Source organism: Balaenoptera ricei, chromosome 8 (genome assembly GCF_028023285.1).
Source record: "Balaenoptera ricei isolate mBalRic1 chromosome 8, mBalRic1.hap2, whole genome shotgun sequence".
In the NCBI taxonomy this organism is placed as follows: domain Eukaryota; kingdom Metazoa; phylum Chordata; class Mammalia; order Artiodactyla; family Balaenopteridae; genus Balaenoptera; species Balaenoptera ricei.
The window spans coordinates 61,373,813-61,395,038 of record NC_082646.1 but is presented as its reverse complement, the minus strand read 5'-3'; the positions used below and the strand labels follow the sequence as shown (position 1 = coordinate 61,395,038).

General features: G+C 36.1%; 1 protein-coding gene across 2 annotated transcripts in view; it reads right to left on the bottom strand.

The window, feature by feature from the left end:
* RAB6A (RAB6A, member RAS oncogene family) overlaps positions 1-21,226 on the bottom strand; it is a 77,091-nt gene that overhangs the window by 21,466 nt on the left and 34,399 nt on the right. Inside the window, exons 3-6 of one of the 2 annotated variants that reach the window (XM_059930839.1) lie at positions 12,156-12,209; positions 10,630-10,735; positions 8,531-8,642; positions 2,137-2,230 (exon numbers count right to left, since the gene is read on the bottom strand). In XM_059930839.1, coding sequence (XP_059786822.1) covers positions 2,137-2,230; positions 8,531-8,642; positions 10,630-10,735; positions 12,156-12,209 — 366 coding nt within the window. Of the gene's footprint in view, positions 1-2,136; positions 2,231-8,530; positions 8,643-10,457; positions 10,564-10,629; positions 10,736-12,155; positions 12,210-21,226 lie in introns of both variants that reach the window. The other variant, XM_059930838.1, reaches the window with a different exon arrangement.

Below are 21,226 nucleotides of genomic sequence, written 5' to 3'. Positions count from 1 at the left end.
CCTGTGTGCCACAACTACTGAGCATGTGCTCTAGAGCCCGCATGCCACAACTACTGAAGCCTGCGTGCCTAGAGCCGGACATGTTCAGACATATCATCTAAATAAGGAGAAATAATAAAGTAGCAAATGGATTTTGAATTCAGGATAAGACTGTTTTGTAAAAGAAGTCTCTCTTCATTACCAATGGCTAGCAATATCTGTCTGTATGGGTCAGGCTATTAGGAAAAATTACATGCCTAGTGATGAAAATGTTCTAAAATCGAATTATGATGATGGCTGCACAATGATGTAAATTCACTAAAAATAACTGAATCATACACTTAAAACAAGTGAATTTTGTGGTACGTAAATTATACCTAATAAAGCTTTAAAAATAATGTGCTTATAAAATAACAAATGAATGACATACCCCATATTCTTAACATCCTAGGAGTTATCTAAACTTGGAAGCAATTAAATATCATGAAGATACTGGTGCCTACTGTATGCTGACGATTTCAGAGCTTCTAAACCTACGAGATTACTTAGGGTCAGGACTAGGGGGCCATAGCAACCCTTTCTTTAGACATTAACCCAGACTGAAAGATGTCCTGGAGAAGGCCATATTCTAATATATAAGCAACTATTTCATATCCTTATCAAAATGTCTATAATAGAGAAAGCTAGATGAAGCTACCATTGCTTTGTCTTAGAACAGTGACATACGATAATATTACAGCAACTTCTATTTTTCAAACCCTTCTTTTAAAATTAATTTTTACTGGAGTATAGTTGCTTTACAATGTTGTGTTAGTTTATTGCTGTACAGCAAAGTGAATCAGTCATACATATACAAATATCTACTCTTTTTTAGATTTCCTCCCCATTTAGGTCACAACAGAGCATTGAGTAGAGTTCCCTGTGCTATATAGTAGGTTCTCATTAGTTATCTATATTATACATAGTAGTGTATATATGTCAGTCCCAATCTTCCAATTCATCCCACCCTACTCAAACTCTTTAATAAATTCCAAATACATGGGCAGGTCTGAGAATATATAATTTTGATGGGAGAGCTATTTTCAATATAACGTGGTAAGTTCTATGACAGTGGTTTCACAGGAGTCAAGGATCTATGGAAACACAGAAGAGAGTCATGTATCACTAAATGATAATACCTAGATGATAATACCTGGAGGTATGGTGGCAAACGTCAGAGAAAATGTCTCTGAAGAGCTGACATCTAAACTGAAACTTAAAAGGATGACTAGTTATCAGTCAGGAAAGAAGAACATGAGTATTCTAGGCAAAGAGAACAAAGCATGAACAAAGATATGGAGCCATGAAACAGTATACTAGGAGGAGGGAATTAGTGACAATTCAGTATTACTTACATATGTTTCAAGGCAAAGAGAGATGGGATAACCAAAAATGAAAACAATATAGAGAATTTTTCATAAAGCTCTACTTATTCAGTTTCAAGGATTTTACTTTACCCCTCTACTGATAATGTAGAATTTAAAAAATAATTTATTGGGAGGTAAATCCTATAAATCTGGGACCACTACTCTATACGACATGTAGCCCTGAAGAATTAAGCAGGTAAGTTTTTGGTTACCCCATTTTTTAGAAAACAGTTTGACAATGTGAGATCTCCCCATATTTTCCTATCCCCAAAACACTCCTGTTATAAACTCTGTTAAAACACCAGCAGTTTATTAAGGACAAAGTAACCAGAATGTATTTTTACAACAACAAGCAAAATACCATGCCTGAAAGCAAATACCTGCTTTATCATAATCTTACTATCAAATACTAAAATAAGGAAAATTTACCTTGAAACAATGCAGTTGGGATGTAGTGATTGTATGGTGAGTTTACAACCTAGCAATCATCTTATAATCATAATCTTGTAATCAAAATGAAATACGTGTCCTACGAACAATCTGAAAAGCTTGGCAAGTCTTTTCTCTTTTTCCCAAACTATGCCACATTTAGATTTTTCACTGTTCATTGTGATATGTTGCTAATTCATGAGGCCTGCTATTGCCAAGTGGAAGAAAATCTTACACTAGAGAATAGAAAACTCACACAATTATTTTATAATGTTTTTTCAATTTGATAACTTCAACTCACCCATACTGAAAAAACACTTACCTGCTTTACATTATATCCTGCTTTTGCACTAGTTTCAATAAACATAACATTCAGCTCTTTGGCTTTCCTCTCTCCTTCCTCAATTGACACTTGCCTGTAGAAAACAAAAAAGATACACAAACTCATCTTTTTGAAAGATAATGATATAAAGATTATAAACAAGGTTCTGAAAAAAACTTTTCTTGATATGGTGGTTATACAGGCAAGACTAGTTTGAAAATTTATCAAGCTGCAATATACTTGAAATTTGTACACTTAGGTTAGAAAGACAAACACCATACAACATCACTTATATGTGGAATTAAAATATGACACAAATGAACTTTTATGAAACAGAAACAGACTCACAGACATAGAGAACAAACTTGTGGTTGCTGGGGGGAGGGAGGGATGAAGTGGGAGTTTGTTAGCAGATGCAAACTAGTATATAGAGAATGGATTAAACAACAAGGTCCGACTGTATGGCATAGGGAACTATATTTAATATTCTGTGATAGACCGTAATGGAAAAGAATATATAAAAGAATGTATATATATGTATAACTGAATCACTTTGCTGTACAGAAGAAATTAACACATTGTAAATCAACTATACTTCAATAAAAAAAAAATCTGTGCACTTCTGTGTGTATGTTATATCTAACCAAATGTTTTTATAAAGGCATTTTTTAATGATTTGCTTTTACCTGCTGAGCTCATCTTGTATTTTTTTAATTTAAAAAATCTTAATAGCATGCTATTTTCTCTTAGCTTTAGCATTTAGCTTTGTGATTAAAAACTTTTATGTAAAATAACTTTTTATGGCTAGACAATTTGTCAATTCACTACCATAATTTATGTAACCAGTCTCAAACTGTTAGAAATGTATGTTGTTTTCAAATTTTATTGGGTTGGCCAAAAAGTTCATTTGGATTTTCCATAAGATGTTATGGAAAAACCCGAATGAACTTTTGGCCAACCCAATACACTACTGTGAAAAATGTTGCTATGAACATCTTTGTGCTTTGTGACTTTGGATCATTTCTTTAGGTTGGATTTTGTCGATTTCTACAAGTGGAACAAGTGAGTCAAATTAGTACTTCTTTTACAGGGAATTTTGTAGTACATTATAATTAGCAGTGTCTCTCAAGCTGTGAGCTCTTCAGGTGCAGGACTATCCCGTTTATCTTGGTGTTCCTAGCACCTAGCAATCACATAGGTGTTTAATAAATATGCAACTATTCTAATTAAATGGATCTAAACCATCAGCTGATAAATCCTGCTTCCTACAACACAGACCACCAAAGCAATGCAAGAGAATTTCTACAAGCTCCCACCATATCTATCCTCCAATCTACCTGTGTGCCTTTTATATTCTACGTCTAATCCTACTACTATGGAGGAACTGTCCTTATTCCCCAAACTCATACCTATGTACTAGATTCCACTGTCTTCTTGTTTACAAGATGTTATTCTTGAATTTCTCCACTTTCTAAAAACAAAATTATTCTTTTTTTTTGTGAAATTTATTTATTTATTTATTTTTGGCTGTGTTGGGTCTTCGTTGCTGTGCACGGGCTTTCTCTAGTTGCGGTGAGCGGGGGCTACTATTTGTTGCGGTGCGCAGGTTTCTCATTGTCGTGGCTTCTCTTGTTGCGGAGCATGGGCTCTAGGCGTGCCGGTTTCAGTAGTTGTGGCACGTGGGCTCAGTAGTTGTGGCTCACGGGCTCTAGAGCTCAGGCTCAGTAGTTGTGGCGCACAGGCTTAGTTGCTCCACGGCACGTGGGATCTTCCCGGGCCAGGGCTCGAACCCGTGTCCCCTGCATTGGCAGGCAGACTCTTAACCACTGCGCCACCAGGGAAGCCCCAATACTATGTATTTTTTGACTTATTTACTGTCTGGTTTATTCTTGGAATAAAAGCTCCTTGAAGACTTGTCTTTTTTGTTCACTACTCTATCCTAGAGTGGCATTCTCTGAAACATAAGTGATACTCAACAAATACCTCCTGAATGAATGATTATTAGTCTGTAAATCCTACATGTGAAGAATTCCAGGCAGAGATCCTAACTAGTTTTAGACTATAAGTCACCCCCTTAAAATGGCTGAAAGTTAGCCATAGCAATGTTCACAACTGTGGTTTGAGTTTGTCAGAAGCACCTAGAAAGATTAGTTAAAATAACTGAATCTGGAAGGAGGATCAAAAACATTAAAAATTTTAAGGTTGATCATGATCCTTTATAGCCAGAATCTTAAAAGAGATCTAATAAGCCATGTTTACTAAGTGATTCTCAGGTTTGAAACACCTGGGACTCACTGGGCCACAGGGGACATAAAGAATACTGAGAATCTAGGTGCTGAGACACGGAAACATATATTCTGGTCTTTCCTCCAAGTTTTCATGAAAAAACTATTCATTTATTATTTAAAGAATCAATTTTATTTATTTTTGGTTGCACTGGGTCTTCGTTGCTGCACGTGGGCTTTCTCTAGTTGCAGCAAGCAGGAGCTACTCTTCGCTGTGGTACGCAGGGGCTACTCCTCGTCACGGTGTGCGGGCTTCTCATTGCAGTGGCTTCTCTTGTTGCAGAGCACAGGCTCTAGGAGCTCGGGCTTCAGTAGTTGTGGCACACGGGATCAGTAGTTGTGGCTCGCAGGGTCTAGAGCGCAGGCTCAGTAGTTGTGGCACAGGGGCACAGTTGCTCTGTGGCATGTGGGATCTTCCTGGACCAGGGATTGAACCCGTGTCTCCTGCATTGGCAGGCAGATTCTTAACCACTGCGCCACCACGGAAGTCCCGAAAAAAATACTTACTTGTCAGAGAAAGTGGTAAAGTCATTTAACTTTGAATTGTTTTTATTAAAACTTTTTTTTTTCTGATTACAAAAGTAATTTTTTTTTTTTAAATTTTTTTTTAATGCTATTCTTCTCTGCTTACATTCTTTTTATTTATGTATGTATGGCTTTGTTGGGTCTTCGTTTCTGTGCGAGGGCTTTCTCTAGTTGCAGAGAGCGGGGGCCACTCTTCATCGCGGTGCGTGGGCCTCTCACTATCGCGGCTTCTCGTTGCCGAGCACAGGCTCCAGACGCGCAGGCTCAGTAGTCATGGCTCACGGGCCGAGTTGCTCCGCGGCATGTGGGATCTTCCCAGACCAGGGCTCGAACCCGTGTGCCCTGCATTGGCAGGCAGATTCTCAACCACTGCGCCACCAGGGAAGCCCCAAAAGTAATTTTTAAAAGACCAATCATTACAATAAACTCCTGTATAATCCCACTCTCTTCCCAAAGATAACTACAGTTAAGTTCATGTATGCTTATGCAGATTTGTTCTAGGCCAAAGGAAAGATGTCTATATATATATATATATATATATAGGATGGTGTGTGTGTATATATATTTTTTTTAAACAAAAAGGATTCATGTATACACAGATCAAGTTTTTTTTTTTTTAAGCTTCATGTATTAGACAGCAATAAATTCTTCTCATTTTTTTAGTGGCTAGAAGAATTTCATTTATAAAATGCTACTACAGCTAGCAGTCATTTAGACTGATTTTAATTATTTAATATTATAAATAATGTAATAATACTTCTTGCATGTTCATCTTTTCACATTTCTGTGGTATATCTGTGGAATAAGTTACTGGAGGCGGATTTGAGTCAGTGAGTATTTTAAATACTGATATGTTAAACCGTTTCCTCTAAAGATTATATTAGTTACATTTTCAGTGTTTGTTTATTCAGACTCTTGACGATACTGTGCATTATTAATCCTCCTAATAATGGCTAACCTAATAGGTGAATACGATCTTTATATTTATGTATTCAAACTTATCAATCTTTCCCTTTATGGCTTCAGGATTCCACGTCATGTTTATAAAAGGTCACTCACTCCCAAAAGATTTTCTTTTAATGCTTTTTAAAAAAATTTAAAACTTTTACTCATTTAAAAATTATTTTATTGGGAATTCGAGATTAATAGATACACACAACTGTGTGTAAAATAGAAAAACACCAAGGACCTACTGTGTAGCACAGGGAACTATATTCAATGTCTTGTAATAGCCTATAATGGAAAAGAATCTGAAAAAGGATACATATATATATGTATAACTGAATCACTTTGCTATATACCTGAAACACTGCAAATCAACTACACTTCAATTAAAAAAAAAAATCCTGCAACTATTACATTAAAATTTAAATAATAAAAATAGATGAACCCCCCCCCCCAATTATTTTAGTGGAACGAACAAAACTCTAATTCTTTTATTTTTTAAAATTAAAAAAAAAATTTTTTTAAAGACTCTTAATTCTTTTAAATGTGGATAATTGAGGGGTGATAGTCTGGCAAAAATTACTGAGAAATATGGTAATTCTAAAGCAATGGACAAATATTACCTTAAAGAAAAATTATTGTAAACATAATTTAGATGTTTCTAGCATTTGTATACTCAAATATTATGCAATAAAAGAACAGATGCTGTAAGCATCCTTTTAGATAACTCTGGCTATAAAGGGAAACAATTCAGATATACAATTTTTCTATTTAACAGTGAAGATATCTAGCGACTCTCCACTAGAAGAATATATACCTATATGATCTTCAAATTCTCATACTGAAGATAAATAAAATAGTGAAAATTTATGATAGCAACTGATGTCCAAAAAATGATTTTCATAAAGAATAGTTGAAATCATACACTGAATTTACTTTTAAATTAGGAAAGACTTTCTTGCCAATTCCAAATGAGGTACCATGGCAGAAATGGGCTTAACATTTCATAAGTCTTTGAACGTATTGGGTTTCTTTGCAACATTTTAATTAATAGCAAAAGTTCATCACTGGAATTTCAGTATCCAACTAATGAATAAACAAATAATAAATAGTAAAAGCTTCGAATATTAAATAAATTGTCAAGACTATTTAAAGCAGAAAGAATATCCAGTAGATCACTTAGGAATGCTAAAGGCAGACATTCAAGCCACGGGTTCTACAGTGAATGTTAATACATTTTGCATCGTGTGACTTGAATATGTCTTTGCTCATTTGACTAAGGTATCACAATCAAGCTATTCAGTTCAACCTCACAGTCTGGCTCAACCATACAACTTAAAAAAAAAGAAAAGAAAAAACTACACCACTGAATTATAATGAATATTTATAAGAAGACTACCAAAAGAGTGTGCATTTAATCATTACGAATACTTTTTTAACGATAGGATTTGTAAAACATTTTGTTCTTTAACAGAACACTGCTCATATTTATGAGCCCTAAAAAATGCAAAATAGTTATCAGCTTCATGTGTAAACAATCTTGCACAAGAGTTATTTACACACGAGCTTACACAAAACCAAAAAATTTAGTTTCCTTTAAGGACTGAGTTTACTGTGGTTTTTTTTTTTTTTAAGTAAATTTACTTATTTTATCTATTTATTTTTGGTTGCGTTGGGTCTTGCTGCACGCGGGCTTTCTCTAGTTGCACTGAGCGAGGGTTTACTCTTGGTTGCGGTGCGCGGGCTTCTCACTGCGGTGGCTTCTCTTGTTGCGGAGCACGGGCTCTAGGCATGCGGGCTTCAGCAGTTGTGGCACGCGAGGCTCTAGAGTGGAGGCTCAGTAGTTGTGGCGCACGGGCTTAGTTGCTCTGTGGCATGTGGCATCTTCCCAGACCAGGGCTCGAACCTGTGTCCCCTGCATTGGCAGGCAGATTCTTAACCACTGCGCCACCAGGGAAGCCCTACTGTGTGTTTTATTGTGTGTGTGTGTGTGGGGAGGGCGGGTGGGCCATGCTGCTCAGCTTGCAGGATCTTAGTTCCCCGACCAGGGATTGAACCTGGGTCCTCGGCAGTGAAAGCACAGAGTCTTAACCACTGGACCGCCAGGGAGTTCCCAGGACTGAGTTTAATGTTTACCTTTCTATTTCAGGTCCCCACACTAAAGAAAAGGGGCAGGGGTATAAAATTAAGGATTAAACATGTCTCCTTTTTTTTTTTTTTTTTTAAATAGCTACTTTATTTATTTATTTATTTTTGGCTGTGTTGGGTCTTCGTTTCGTGCGAGGGCTTTCTCTAGTTGCGGCAAGCGGGGGCCACTCTTCATCGCGGTGCGGGGGCCGCTCTTCATCGCAGTGCGCGGGCCTTTCACTATCGCGGCCCCTCCCGTTGCGGGGCACAGGCTCCAGACGCGCAGGCTCAGTAGTTGTGGCTCACGGGCCCAGTTGCTCCGCGGCATGTGGGATCCTCCCAGACCAGGGCTCGAACCCGTGTCCCCTGCATTAGCAGGCAGACTCTCAACCACTGCGCCACCAGGGAAGCCCAAACATGTCTCCTTTTAAAGTAATTTTTCACTAACAAAAATAACAGGCTGCTTAGCAAAGAAATCAAACATTCCATACAAATATGAAATCATTCCATACCTCTTGTCAGCAAGATCTGTTTTATTTCCTACTAGCATGATGATAACATCACTTCCTCTTTCTGTTCTGACATCATCAATCCACTTTGTAGTTTGCTGGAATGAGTTAACATCTGGTATATAGGAGGGTGGACAGAGAGATTAGTGTTATTGCAAGTGCCTCCCCAAGTGAAGGACCAAACAAAGAAAAAAAAGGAAAAAAACAAAGTACTGGAAGTTGGAAAGGGGTTGGCACATTAGGACCCACTTTTAATGTGCCTGCAACATAACTCCATTTTATCTGAGTATAAATATCAATGATCTAAACAAATCACAATAGTAAAGTCCTTAAGGTACCTTTTATAATAGTTTAAAATTTTTGGACATGACCAAGTGAGTATAATGTACTATATGTAATTGAAAAAAATTTTTTTTAAATGTAAGGACAGCTATGGCAGATAATATGGTGTCATGTTGCCACAATGCTTTTTTGATTACTTAAACATACCAAACATGACAAAGAAAGCATCTCCAAAAGTATGTCAGCCAGTAAGTCCCAACACATCCACAAAATTTGTAAAGCCTTTAAATAGCTTTCAACACCACTCTGTTTGCATTGCTTATTCAGTTTGTGATCACTTTAACGTGAAGTTTATTAGTTTAATGTACCAGAATCACTTATAACAAAATCCATCTTTTCTAGCCCTGGATTCTAAGTAGAGTACTTCAATACATCTTACAGCAGCTAAAGAAAACAACTTGCTAATATTTTAATGGCATGTGCACAAATTTCAAAGAAAAATACACCAGGTTTTACTTGATTTGGTTAAAGTAAGCACAAACATTTTAAAGCTGCAAAACTTGTGAATGCACAATAATGAACATACATTTTTAAAACAAGTAGCAACCCAAAGAAAAGCTTCAAGAAAAGAAAGACTGCATTTGGCACCTAACCAAAAAAAAAGTCTCTGAATGCAAACCTCTTATAATTCTGCCATTGCAATTATTGTTAAGTAGATATGATTTCTGGTTGAGCAAATATGCAAAAATGTACACTAATAATATTACTAGCTCAAATCAGTAGATTGTTTATATAAGATGTTTTTAAAGAAGTCTAAGATGTGGTACTATCCTGGTCTTCCTATAAATTATGGAGCACTATATGGAATGATGCTTAATATTGCCTAATATATCATAAACTGATTCACAAAGACAATTTTAATCAGATAGCATTTCCCTGTCAGTCACCAATGCTCCATTCAAAATTTACAGTCACTTAAAAAGCCAAAGGCATTATTAGTCAGTCTTGAAGGAAAAGAAAAAGGAAGACCATTACTTTTTTGTCTCCCATTTAAATTTTTTTCTTGGAGAGAAATGAAAGTATAATTCGTTAGCAACCAAGTAAATAAGTCAGAGAATCCAGATTTCATTCAAATGAAAATGATTAATAGAAAACTGCACATTATGTTTTCTCTGCCTTCCTCTATAGAGAGAGGATGGCTGGAAGGGGAAAGCAGAGAAAAGTTGGCTAGCGGAAGCTTTTAACAGTCTCAACAGAAGCCTTGAAGGATCTGGAGAACTTGGCAAGAGACTTAAATGCAGATTATTTTATTTTAGAGAAATCTGAGATCAAGTTAAATAAAAAAGGAGACATTCTTCCAACCATAATTATGGTGTAGGGATAACAGGACACTAAGAAAGCCTTGGAGACGATTCATAATTAGATCTAAAGGAAAATTTACAGGGCAAAAAAACCTGGCACAGTAGAAATAAAGCATATTGGTACAAACACCAAAGCAAATACTCTGACCTAGCTGGCCTGTGATAAGGTTTGCTATGATAAAACTCATTTTTACATGCCAATATAGAAAACAAGCACAAGACAAGAACATGCATGCAACTAAGCTAAAGGTTGAAAGATTAGAAATGCATAATTCCCCCCCACTCACTTGTGATATCATAAACAACAACTGCCACAGTGGAGTCACGAATGTAGCTAGGAATCAAGCTCCTGAACCGCTCTTGACCTGCTGTGTCCCATAATTGCAATCGTACCTAACAATAAAATCAGTCAAACAAGCAAGAAAAATAAGAAAGGTCAACCCGTTGCAAAATACCTACTTGTGATATCGTAAACTACTACGGCTGCAGCAGAATCACGGATGTAACTGGGAATGAGGCTACGGAAACGTTCCTGACCCGCAGTATCCCATAGCTGCAGCCTGATCTGTGGGATGGGAAAAAATAAATAAAAAAAAAAAAAAAACCAAACTCATACTGAAAAGAAATAATGTTTTTAAAGGGAGGAGCGTGGCAAGGAGGTAAAAAGGAAACTCATGCAAAAGGTTACAGGGATGTGAGGAATGAAAATAACACAAAACTCCTTTCCTTTTTCAAAAGGGAATAATATTTAAATTTGGCTTGCTCTGAAGGTACATAACTCAAAAAAAATGGCAATATGAAAGATTTCACAGAATCAGAAGTACAGCTTCCTTTTTTTTCCCCTCCCTGTAACCTCTCTTTGAATCCTATGCTTTCCGGAGAGCAAAAGTAGACTGCTGATGTTCAAATAGTGAACATAAAAGGGAAAAACAAAGGTAAATGTCAGTGAGCAGCTCAGGCTATCAGAGAAAAGGAATTAATGCTTTTCTGCAAGCCTCTCTGAAACTAAAATAAAATGTCTCTTTTCTCTATTGGATCCAGAACACTTTGAAATTGGATCTCTGACTACTGTGCTTATGTTTCTCCCACACATTTCTTCCTAGAACACTGTATATAATCTAGCAAAAAGGAGAAATATCTTTTTGCAACCTTACATAAAAATATCTTTACTTTCTTACTTTTTCACATCTACATTCCAGGAAGAAAAGCCTGAAAAGAAGCATTAAGTTCTCGTACCATCATAAAGCAGTTTCTGTTTTCAAATGTTAAGAAATAGAATGCTATATGTTAAAACATACAAGAGAACATCCAAAAGAAAAAAACTCACAAACTTATAAGAAATAGCATTAGAGATAACTTTTTTGGGTATAGATCCCAAAATAATGCATTTAAGAGAGTCACTGTTTAGGTGACAGGAATCTCTTCAAGGGATAGCAGGCTAGAATACAGGATTTATATTGCACTTAAAAGGAGTATTCCAAAAGATAGAAGACAAAAATCTAACAAGTAAATACACATTACTTTTTTCTATTCATAGTCACTTTGGTACATATCATATTCTGACAAATAAAATCTTGAAGTTCACAAATTGTGTGATATTCAAATGAAATCTTTTTGAATGCTTCAAGAGTGGTATTCAAAAGGTCTTTAGCAGCTCTAATTTCTTCATGAAAATATTCTTATCTCAATGCTATTTGTTATAATTTTCCAAATCAAGACAAAATTTTGTTTAACAAGCCTAGGGTCATCAGGGTTTTACAAGTAACAGCTTTCTCTCCCCTTTGGATTCTACTTGGGGATAAAAAACTCAAAGTGCTAACCTAAGTACTACTCACTCTATAATAACAGTTTTTCTCAAGGCCTGTAAACTAACTTTGGCAACTTTGCTTAGTACTTCTTATGGTGACAATCATTGATTATAGTTTTGATCATAATTTTCTATCCTGGAGTGTTGCAGAAAATTGCACACTGAAAACATTACTCACTGTTCGATCCTCTAAGTACATTGTTTTTGATAAAAAGTCAATACCAATTGTTGCCTGTAAAACAAAACAAAACAAAACAAAACAAAGAAGTTAAAAATAGTAATAGTTTAATGGCAGTCAGCAGTTTAGGGTTCAAGTGGGAATTATGATTGTGGAAGAAATAATGAATAAACATATAAACATATCATAGCCAAATAAAAATGAACAAAATTTTCAGTGATAATGGCTTCTACCTATTGAGCACTTGCTGTGTATCAGAGATTCTTTTAGGCCCTTTACATGATCATCTCTAATGCTAATACATCTCTACAAAGTAGCTAGTAGCATCATTATTTTTCTCATTTTATACATAACAATATTGGGGTTTAGAGAAGTTAAATAACTTGCCTAAAGACACAAAGCTTCTGCTGTGGAGTTGGGAATAAAATTCCAACTCTTTCTAATATATACTTCTATATTTGCTTTATATTTATATATACTTTAAAAATCTATCTTTATGTACATATTTTATACATTTCATATATCATATATATTCACATACATTATATATTTTTACATACACTTTATACATATATGTAAAAAATTTTTAATTGTGATAAAATACACAACTGCTCTTTAAAAAAGTCTTTTAAAAAAAATGGTTAAGAGGGTTAAAGGGTAGTTTTAGGTTCATAGCAAAACTGAAAGGAAGGTACAGAGATTCTCCTTTTCCCCCTGCCTCCACATATGCATAGCATCTCCTATTGTCAACATCCCCTACCGGAGTGGTAGTACATTTGTTATGACTGATGAACCTACACTGACACTGATGTAATTTTTTAAAGATAGGTTTTGGGACTTCCCTGGTGCTCCAGGGGCTAAGACTCTGCACTCCCAATGCAGGGGGCCCGGGTTTGATCCCTGGTCAGGGAACTAGACCCTACATGCCGCAACTAAAGATCCCACATGCCGCAACTAAAAAGACCCCGCATGCCACAATGAAGATCCTACACATGGCAACAAAGATCCCGCATGCTGCAACTAAGACCTGGCACAGCCAAATAAATAAATATTAAAAAAAAAAAAAAACCTTTCTAAAAAATAATAAAATAAAGATAGGTTTTATTTTTAAATTGTCATAAAATTTGACATTTTAACTATTTTTAGGTGTATAATTCAATGGCATTAATTAATGGCATTAATTACATTCACAACTGTACAATTGTCAACACTATTTACAACTTTTTCACCACCCCAAACAGAAACTTTGTAACCATGAAGCAATACCAAATTACAATGTATGGATATATGACAATTTGTTTATCCATTCATCTATTGATGGACACTTTTGGCTACTATGAGTTCCTGTTTTCAATTCTTTTTGGTATATACCTAGGAGTAAAATTGCTGGGCCATATGGTAATTCTACTTAACTTTGTGAGGAAAGTTTCTACAGCAGCTGCACTATTTTAAAGTCCCACTAGTGATATATTCCTATTTTCCCTTTTCTATATAAATAGCCATCCTAGTGGGTGTGAAGTGAAATGTTACTGTGGTTTCGATTTGCATTTTTCTAATGACTAATGATGCTAAACATCTTTGCATGCTTTCATGTGCTTATCGGTCATTTGCATATCCTCTCTGGAGAAATGTCTATTCAGTCCTTTGCCCATCTTTAAATTGAGTTTGTCATTTTGTTATTGATTTGTAGGAGTTCTTTATATATTCTGGATATTAAATCCTTATCAGATATGTAACTTTCAAATATTTCCCCCTATTCTGTATGTTGGGCCTGGTGCCTCTACTGAAAATCAATTGCCAAGAGAGATATATATTTATTTATAGGTTCTCAATCCTATTCCATTGGTCTGTATGTCTACCCTTATGCCATTACCACACTGTTTTAATTACTGTAGCTTTGTAGGAAATTTTGAAATTGGGAAGTGTGAGTCCTCCAACTTTATTTTTCTTTTTCAATAATACCTTGGCTATTAATATCTTGGTGAATTAGGATAAGGTCTTTCATTTCTACAAAAATGGCAGTAGGAATTTTGATAGGGATTGCACTGAATCTGTAGATTGCTTTGGGTGGTTGGTACTGACATCTTAACAATATTAAGTTTTCTGATTTATTTACCTGGGATGTCTCTCCATTTAATTAGGTCTTCTTTATTTTTTTTGAGTAGTTTTGTTGATTTCCATTTCACACAGACTTGTATTTTAAAACAAACAACAAGGGCTTCCCTGGTGGCGCAGTGGTTGAGAATCTGCCTGCCAATGCAGGGGACACAGGTTCGAGCCCTGGTCTGGGAAGATCCCACATGCCGCGGAGCAACTAGGCCCGTGAGCCACAATTACTGAGCCTGCGCGTCTGGATCCTGTGCTCCGCAACAAGAGAGGCCGCGATAGTGAGAGGCCCATGCACCATGATGAAGAGTGGCCCCCACCTGCCGCAACTAGAGAAAGCCCTTGCACAGAAACGAAGACCCAACACAGCCATAAATAAATAAATAATTCCCATTAAAAAAAAAAAAAGTCCCAAATTTAAAACAAAAAACAAAAAACAAACAACAACAACAGAAGAAGATGCTTCCTCCTTTATCCCAAACTATGTGACTAATACACAACCTAAGTACTAATTTCACCTTATGACATTCAATCTGAGAATTATATCTGCCATAGGGTGGGACAATGGGCTTATAAACTTGAATTACTATGCAAGAGCATCTAATTGACAAACCTCAGGAGTGTACAGGAGTGACATAGCTGCATTTAAGAAATCTCACCGGGCTTCCCTGGTAGCGCAGTGGTTGAGAGTCTGCCTGCTAATGCAGGGGACATGGGTTCAAGCCCTGGTCTGGGAAGATCCCACATGCCGCGGAGCAGCTGGGCCTGTGAGCCACAACTACTGAGCCTGCGTGTCTGGAGCCTGTGCTCCACAACAAGAGAGGCCACGACAGTGAGAGGCCCACGCACCGCGATTAAGAGTGGCCCCCGCTTGCCGCAACTAGAGAAAGCCCTCGCACAGAAACGAAGACCCAACACAGCCATAAATAAATAAATAAATAAATTTATAAAAAAAAAAAAAAGAAATCTCACCAGTAGAACCTCATTTACTCAGACAGTGTGGCAGAGGTAGTTAACTACCTACACAAATATCCATCTACCCCTTCTTCCTTACTAACACAATCAAACATTTACTTAAAACCATACTTTTCCCACGAAAAAAATTACATTTTCCAGGCTTCTTTGAACTTTAAATAAATGGGGTTAACTCAGTTGGGAGGTATGTTCTTGTTTTTTCCCCCCTTTCCTCCGTCTTTCTTCCTGAACTGTGGCTACCAAGGCTGGAACTCCAGGAACCATTCAGTAACCATGAGGCAAATTTCAATATGGAAGTCATATATTAGATCAGGTTAAAAAGAAAGTTAGAAGGAGTCTTGGTCCTGGATGACCATGGAGCTGCCACACAAGCACTGAAACACACTACCTTTAGACTTCTTTTACATGAAAAAATATTCTCATGTCACTTATCAATGTTATTTTGTGTTTGTTATAAACAGCCCAAAATAATTTTTAATGGCTATAAATAGAAACAAGCATTTTCAGATCTCACAGTCAAGACATATAAATGTTTTTACAATTAGTACAAAGTCAGACTTTATGATAAAATGTACAACAGTCCCCTCCTTGCACTGTACTATCCTAGTTTTGGTGCATCACTTATATCACTGAACTCGTAAAGATCAAGATTAACCTGAAAAACATCCTGTTGTTACTCTTCTTTTTAGTTAATTTTATTCCAAGCTGAGCTATTACAGCATAGAAGTCGATCATGTGTAAGAATTAAGCCAACAGCAGGAAGAACAGAAAGGAGATGGCTGGGAAACTAATCGTTATCAGCTTTTCCAGCATCTTGAATGCTACTGATGAGGAACTAATTCAAATTTTCATAAAAGATGGATGAGACATTAGTGTTGCCTCTTGCTCATCTCCTTAAAAAAATGCAAAAGACAATAACTGCAGAAGAAACCAAAGGTAAGAGAAAATTCTCCCATGTATCTTAATTTACAACTTCATATTATCTTAAATGTTAACTAATTCATTGGTTTTGAGGGGGCAGGGGTCTGCTTTGTAAAAAAAAAAACAAATTAAACTGAGTACTTATAAAAGGAGCTCACAATTCAAGGTTGAACAATGGCTTATCCAAATATATTGGAGCCAAGATAACAGTAACTTTTATTTGTTTAGCTATTTTATTTGGATGCTCTCCACTTAGAATGGTGCTTATTTACCCCAACAGCTATTTTATAAACGATTCAGATGTAAACTACTATTCTGTCTGACTCTGTAAATAGTGGTTTGTCACCTGTGTGATGCCACAGAAGCCAGAGACCCATAAACATTATGATTTTCCATATGGGACATGATTTTTCCAATACAAAACTAATTAGGTAAGGAAAACAAGTTTTCTTCTGTACGAAGCAATGATAATCAGTTTCCTTCTGTGGTCCAAACACAAGTAAAGCTCTGTTGCCTGGTTGCTGCCTTCTCTAGCAAGAGAAAATAGAGAAATAATGAGTTGAAAGAGGCAATGACCAAAGGAAGAAAAGAGTGGGGAAGTTAAAAGAATCTAAAATTGAGTAACAGAGATAAATAAAAAGAATGAGGAAAGGAAAACGACCCCAGAAAGAAGATGCTGATACAGAATCCGGTTTAGAAGGGAATCCCATTTAAAAATGTTTACGTATATGTACATATGTGGGAAAAAATATATGTATATACATTTTTCCCCTAGATATCTTTGTGCCATATTATATTTCTGTTGATTAGGAAAGAAACTAGGTAGAGTCTGTGAATTTTAAAAATGAGTCATTAAAATGGACATAAAATTTTAGTTATGCAAGGTGAACAAGTTCTAGAGATCTGCTGCACAGCACTGTGCATATAGATGACAATACTGTATTGTATACACTTAAAAATCTAATAAGAAGGTAAAATCTCATGTAAGTGTTCTTACCACAATCAAAAAAAAGAACCTCACTCCCACCCCAAACAAAATGACAATACTTCTGGAAAAGGAAAAAAAAAAAAGTAATTAAAAATTAAACAAAAATAAAAAGACAAATCAAACACAGAATCAGCAAAACAGTCCATCTAGTTAAGGATTTTGTTTCTACTGATAAACTAGAATTCTGTATAGAATAATCTAGAGCTTTAACTTAAAGAGATTAAGGATATATTTATTCATCACCACCATCTTTCTGGACAAGTTCATTAGAGTGTCTAAAACCCACTGTTTGGACTTCTCTGGTGGTGCAGTGGTTAAGAATCCACCTGCCAATGCAGGGGACACAGGTTGGATCCCTGGTCTGGGAAGATCCCACATGCCACGGAGCAACTAAGCCCGTGCACCACAACTACTGAACCTGCGAGCCACAACTACTGAGCCTGCGTGCCACAACTACTGAAGCTCGCGTGCCCTAGAGCCGACGCACCCCAACTACTGAAGCCCGCATGCTCTAGCGCCCACGTGCCGCAACTACTGAGCCCACGTGCCACAACTACTGAAGCCTGCACGCCTAGAGCCCACGCTCCGCAACAACAGAAGCCACGGCAATAAGAAGCTCGCACACCGCAACAAAGAGTAGCCCCAGCTCACCACAACTAGAGAAAGCCTGCGCGCAGCAACGAAGACCCAACGCAGCCAAAATTAAATAAAATTTAAAAAATAAATTAAATAAATAAATAAAATAAAACCCACTGTTTTCTCTATGCTGTCCTGAAGTTAACTGTTGATTTGTAACAGCCTTTGGAATAAGAAATTCTCTAAATTCAAAGTAATCTCTAAAGTTACTCTGAGCAATATAATCTCCCTCAAATAAAAGAATTAAACTACTCCAACTGTGGGAATCTTTCCCGAGCTTATTTATATTAGGTTGAACTATATAAAATGGCCAATATTATACCATTTTTGAATGATAAAAATAGCAATGTAATATGGTTCAAACTGATATAGTTGAAACTGTTAGAAAAATCTGTGGGTTTATAATTGGTAAAAGAAAAAGAAGTGGTGAATGCTAGAGCAACTTAAGAGAAACGCTTCCAGACTCTCTAACTAGAAATAAGTTTCCCAGATAACTTAGATTTTTTGCTTTACTTTGAAATAATGACTAAAATATGGTCAATTAAGGACTCTTCTGGCCAACCAGTTTAGTCTTTTTCAAATGAAATTAATTCAGTGCAAAGGAATCATAAATAGGGCATGAATTATGAATTACATAAAATTTATCTTTTTTGTGAAATAAAAAACTTCACTAAGTTTCAGATATATATTACATATGGCTCAATAATACATTTCTAGCTATGAGACTAGCTCTTCAATTATTCATTTCAGAAGTCTTTCCGTTGTGTGTATGGTGGGGGTAGGGAATCTTCAAGTAATCCACTGAACAACTCTTCACCTGATAACTAAGTTGGCAGCTAACGACATATGGTCAATTCTTCATATATCAAGTTAATACTTGATATGCTGTCAAGCTGATTTCTCTAGGTAAGGACGTGGGGTGCTACATTATCCAAATTTTCCTGTTAGAGCTAAACTAAGATAATACCTCGGACTGTACCTAATTCTTACAAAAACTTGTAGTTTACGTTGTAAATCAGTGTCTCCTATTAATGCCAAAGTACAGTGATATTTTGGCTTCACTAGCAACAACTTTTTCACAAAGAATCAAAATCTTTCCTTATCTCTCAAATTCTATTTAACCTCACCCCATCAACATCACTGCCCTTATAAATGTCTGAATGAACAGCAGCAATAGTCTTAGTGCATAAGTAGCAACAGCACTTTAGGTGTGCCGGAAAGATCTCCTTAATTTCAGAGAGAACTTGGGTAAAATGAAATACTTCAGAAATACCCAGAGAACTCCAACTACAGGCTCTAGCTCATAATTCTTTAGCCTAAGACTCTGACTCTAGTTCAAATTTTTTAGCGTATGGTATTTGGTTCCACTCCCAAAGATTTGAGCTTAACACTCTCAGGTACTTTCTACATATGGCTCAATGACATCAATACTTTCTTCAGTCCCTAAGACTGGTATTTATAGTTTCTCTGCTGAAGAGAGAGAGAAGCATTGCTCAGAATCAAAATATGGTATGCAAGAGGTCATCTAGGTGAAGCTATAAGCTGTAGAGTTGCAGGGACCTAGAAAATTGAGGATATCCGATATAAACGGGTCCAAAAAAACCCGAAGCACTCTTGCTAATTGTACTATTTTTTCATTTCTAAACTTGCTCTTTTCATAGTGTCTTAAGATGTAACTAAACCATTTCTGAAATATTCAAAAGAATGTAATAAAATTTATACTATACATATTCATTGGCTTTTAAGAAGTGACTTTCCTTAAATGTCATGTTTATGTTTTAGTCATTCCTGTTTCATGATCGTTATGGGTTTTAATAAAAGGCTTAATTAGAAACAAATTCCTTTGGGGATGAGATGGAAATGTTCTTAATCTTGATTGTAGTAGTAGCTTCATAGGTGTACATATCTGTCAAAATTTATCAAAATGTAAGGAATTAATAATTCTTTACTACTATCGATTATAAGATCCCACTGAATATTTTGGATAACAGTCTATTGTCATGTTCGCCTTTTGCAGATCTATGGTTTGTCTTCTCATTCTCTTGACACTGTCTTTGGCAGAGCAGAAGTTTCTAATTTTAATGAAGTCCAGCTTATCAACTGCTTCTTTTATGGATCATGCCTTTGGTGTCGTATCTAAAAAGTCACTGCCATATGCAAGATCATCTAGGTTCTCTCCAATGTTACCTTCCAGTAGTTTATTACAGAGTTTTACATTTAGGTCTGTGTTTAGGTCCATTTTGAGAATAACCTCTGTATCTACATTCATTTGCATGAGGATGACTAGCTGTCCCAGCACAATTTGTTGAAGAGACTATCTTTGCTCCTTTGTACTGCCTTTGCTCCTTTGTCAAAGATCAATTAGAAAAAACTTTGTTTACATCTTAGTTCTACCATTTAGTAGTTGGATGGTTTTGGACAAATTGTACAAATTTGGACAAACTTTTTCCTAGAAAACAAATGCCCAAGTTTTTCAGTTTTCTTAGTGTTCAAACCAGAAGGCATATCCCTGAAATAAAATAAATATTTCAAATACGGGAAAATACATACTAAAAAGGACAGGATTCAGATTTTATATTTACCCTAAAAGCTTTCTGAAAAATAAAAAATGGTTTAATAATTGAGACAGAGGCAGTTAATTACTATGGAAATTAACCATTCCTTTAATCAGATCAACATTTGATATACTCCTAAGACAAATAATTGAAATCAAGTTTTTATACTAACTACACAGTAATACAGATATAAAATACTTCAATTAAAGGGGATTTTTAAAAATTTTATTTTAATAAGAATATTTCAAAAAGTTGATACAGGGACTTTCCTGGCAGTCCAGTGGTTAGGACTCTGCGCTTCCACTGCAGGGGCGGGGGGCGTGGGTTCGACCCCTGGTTGGGGAACTAAGATCCCATAGGCCGTGCAGCAAAAAAGTTAATACAGAAAAAGATTTATAATGTGCTTAGGGCCCCAGTGAAAGTACCTGGTATGGAGATTACTAATTTATTCTTTTTAGCTTTTTCTTTGATTTTCGTTTCACAATTAAGCATTTTAAACTAAAATACATACACACATATAACTTAGATACATATGCAACTGAGAGCAGACATCCTTGTCTTTTTCTTGATCTTAAAGAGAGCACATTCAGCCTTTAAACATTATGTCTGATGTTAGCTGTGGGTCTTTCATAGAGATGCCCCTTATCACATTTAGAAAGTTCCCTTGTATTCCTAATTTGCCAAGTGTTTTCATCATGAAAGGTTACTGAATTTTGTCAAATGCTTTTTCTGTGTCTATTGAAATAATCATGTGATTTTGTCCACACTGCGTGGCTTTTTTTTTTCTTTTTGGCCGCACTGCGTGGCTTGTAGGATATTAGTTCCCCGACCAGGGATTGAACCCGGGCCCTCAGCAGTGAGAGTGTAGAGCCCTAACCACTGGACTGCTA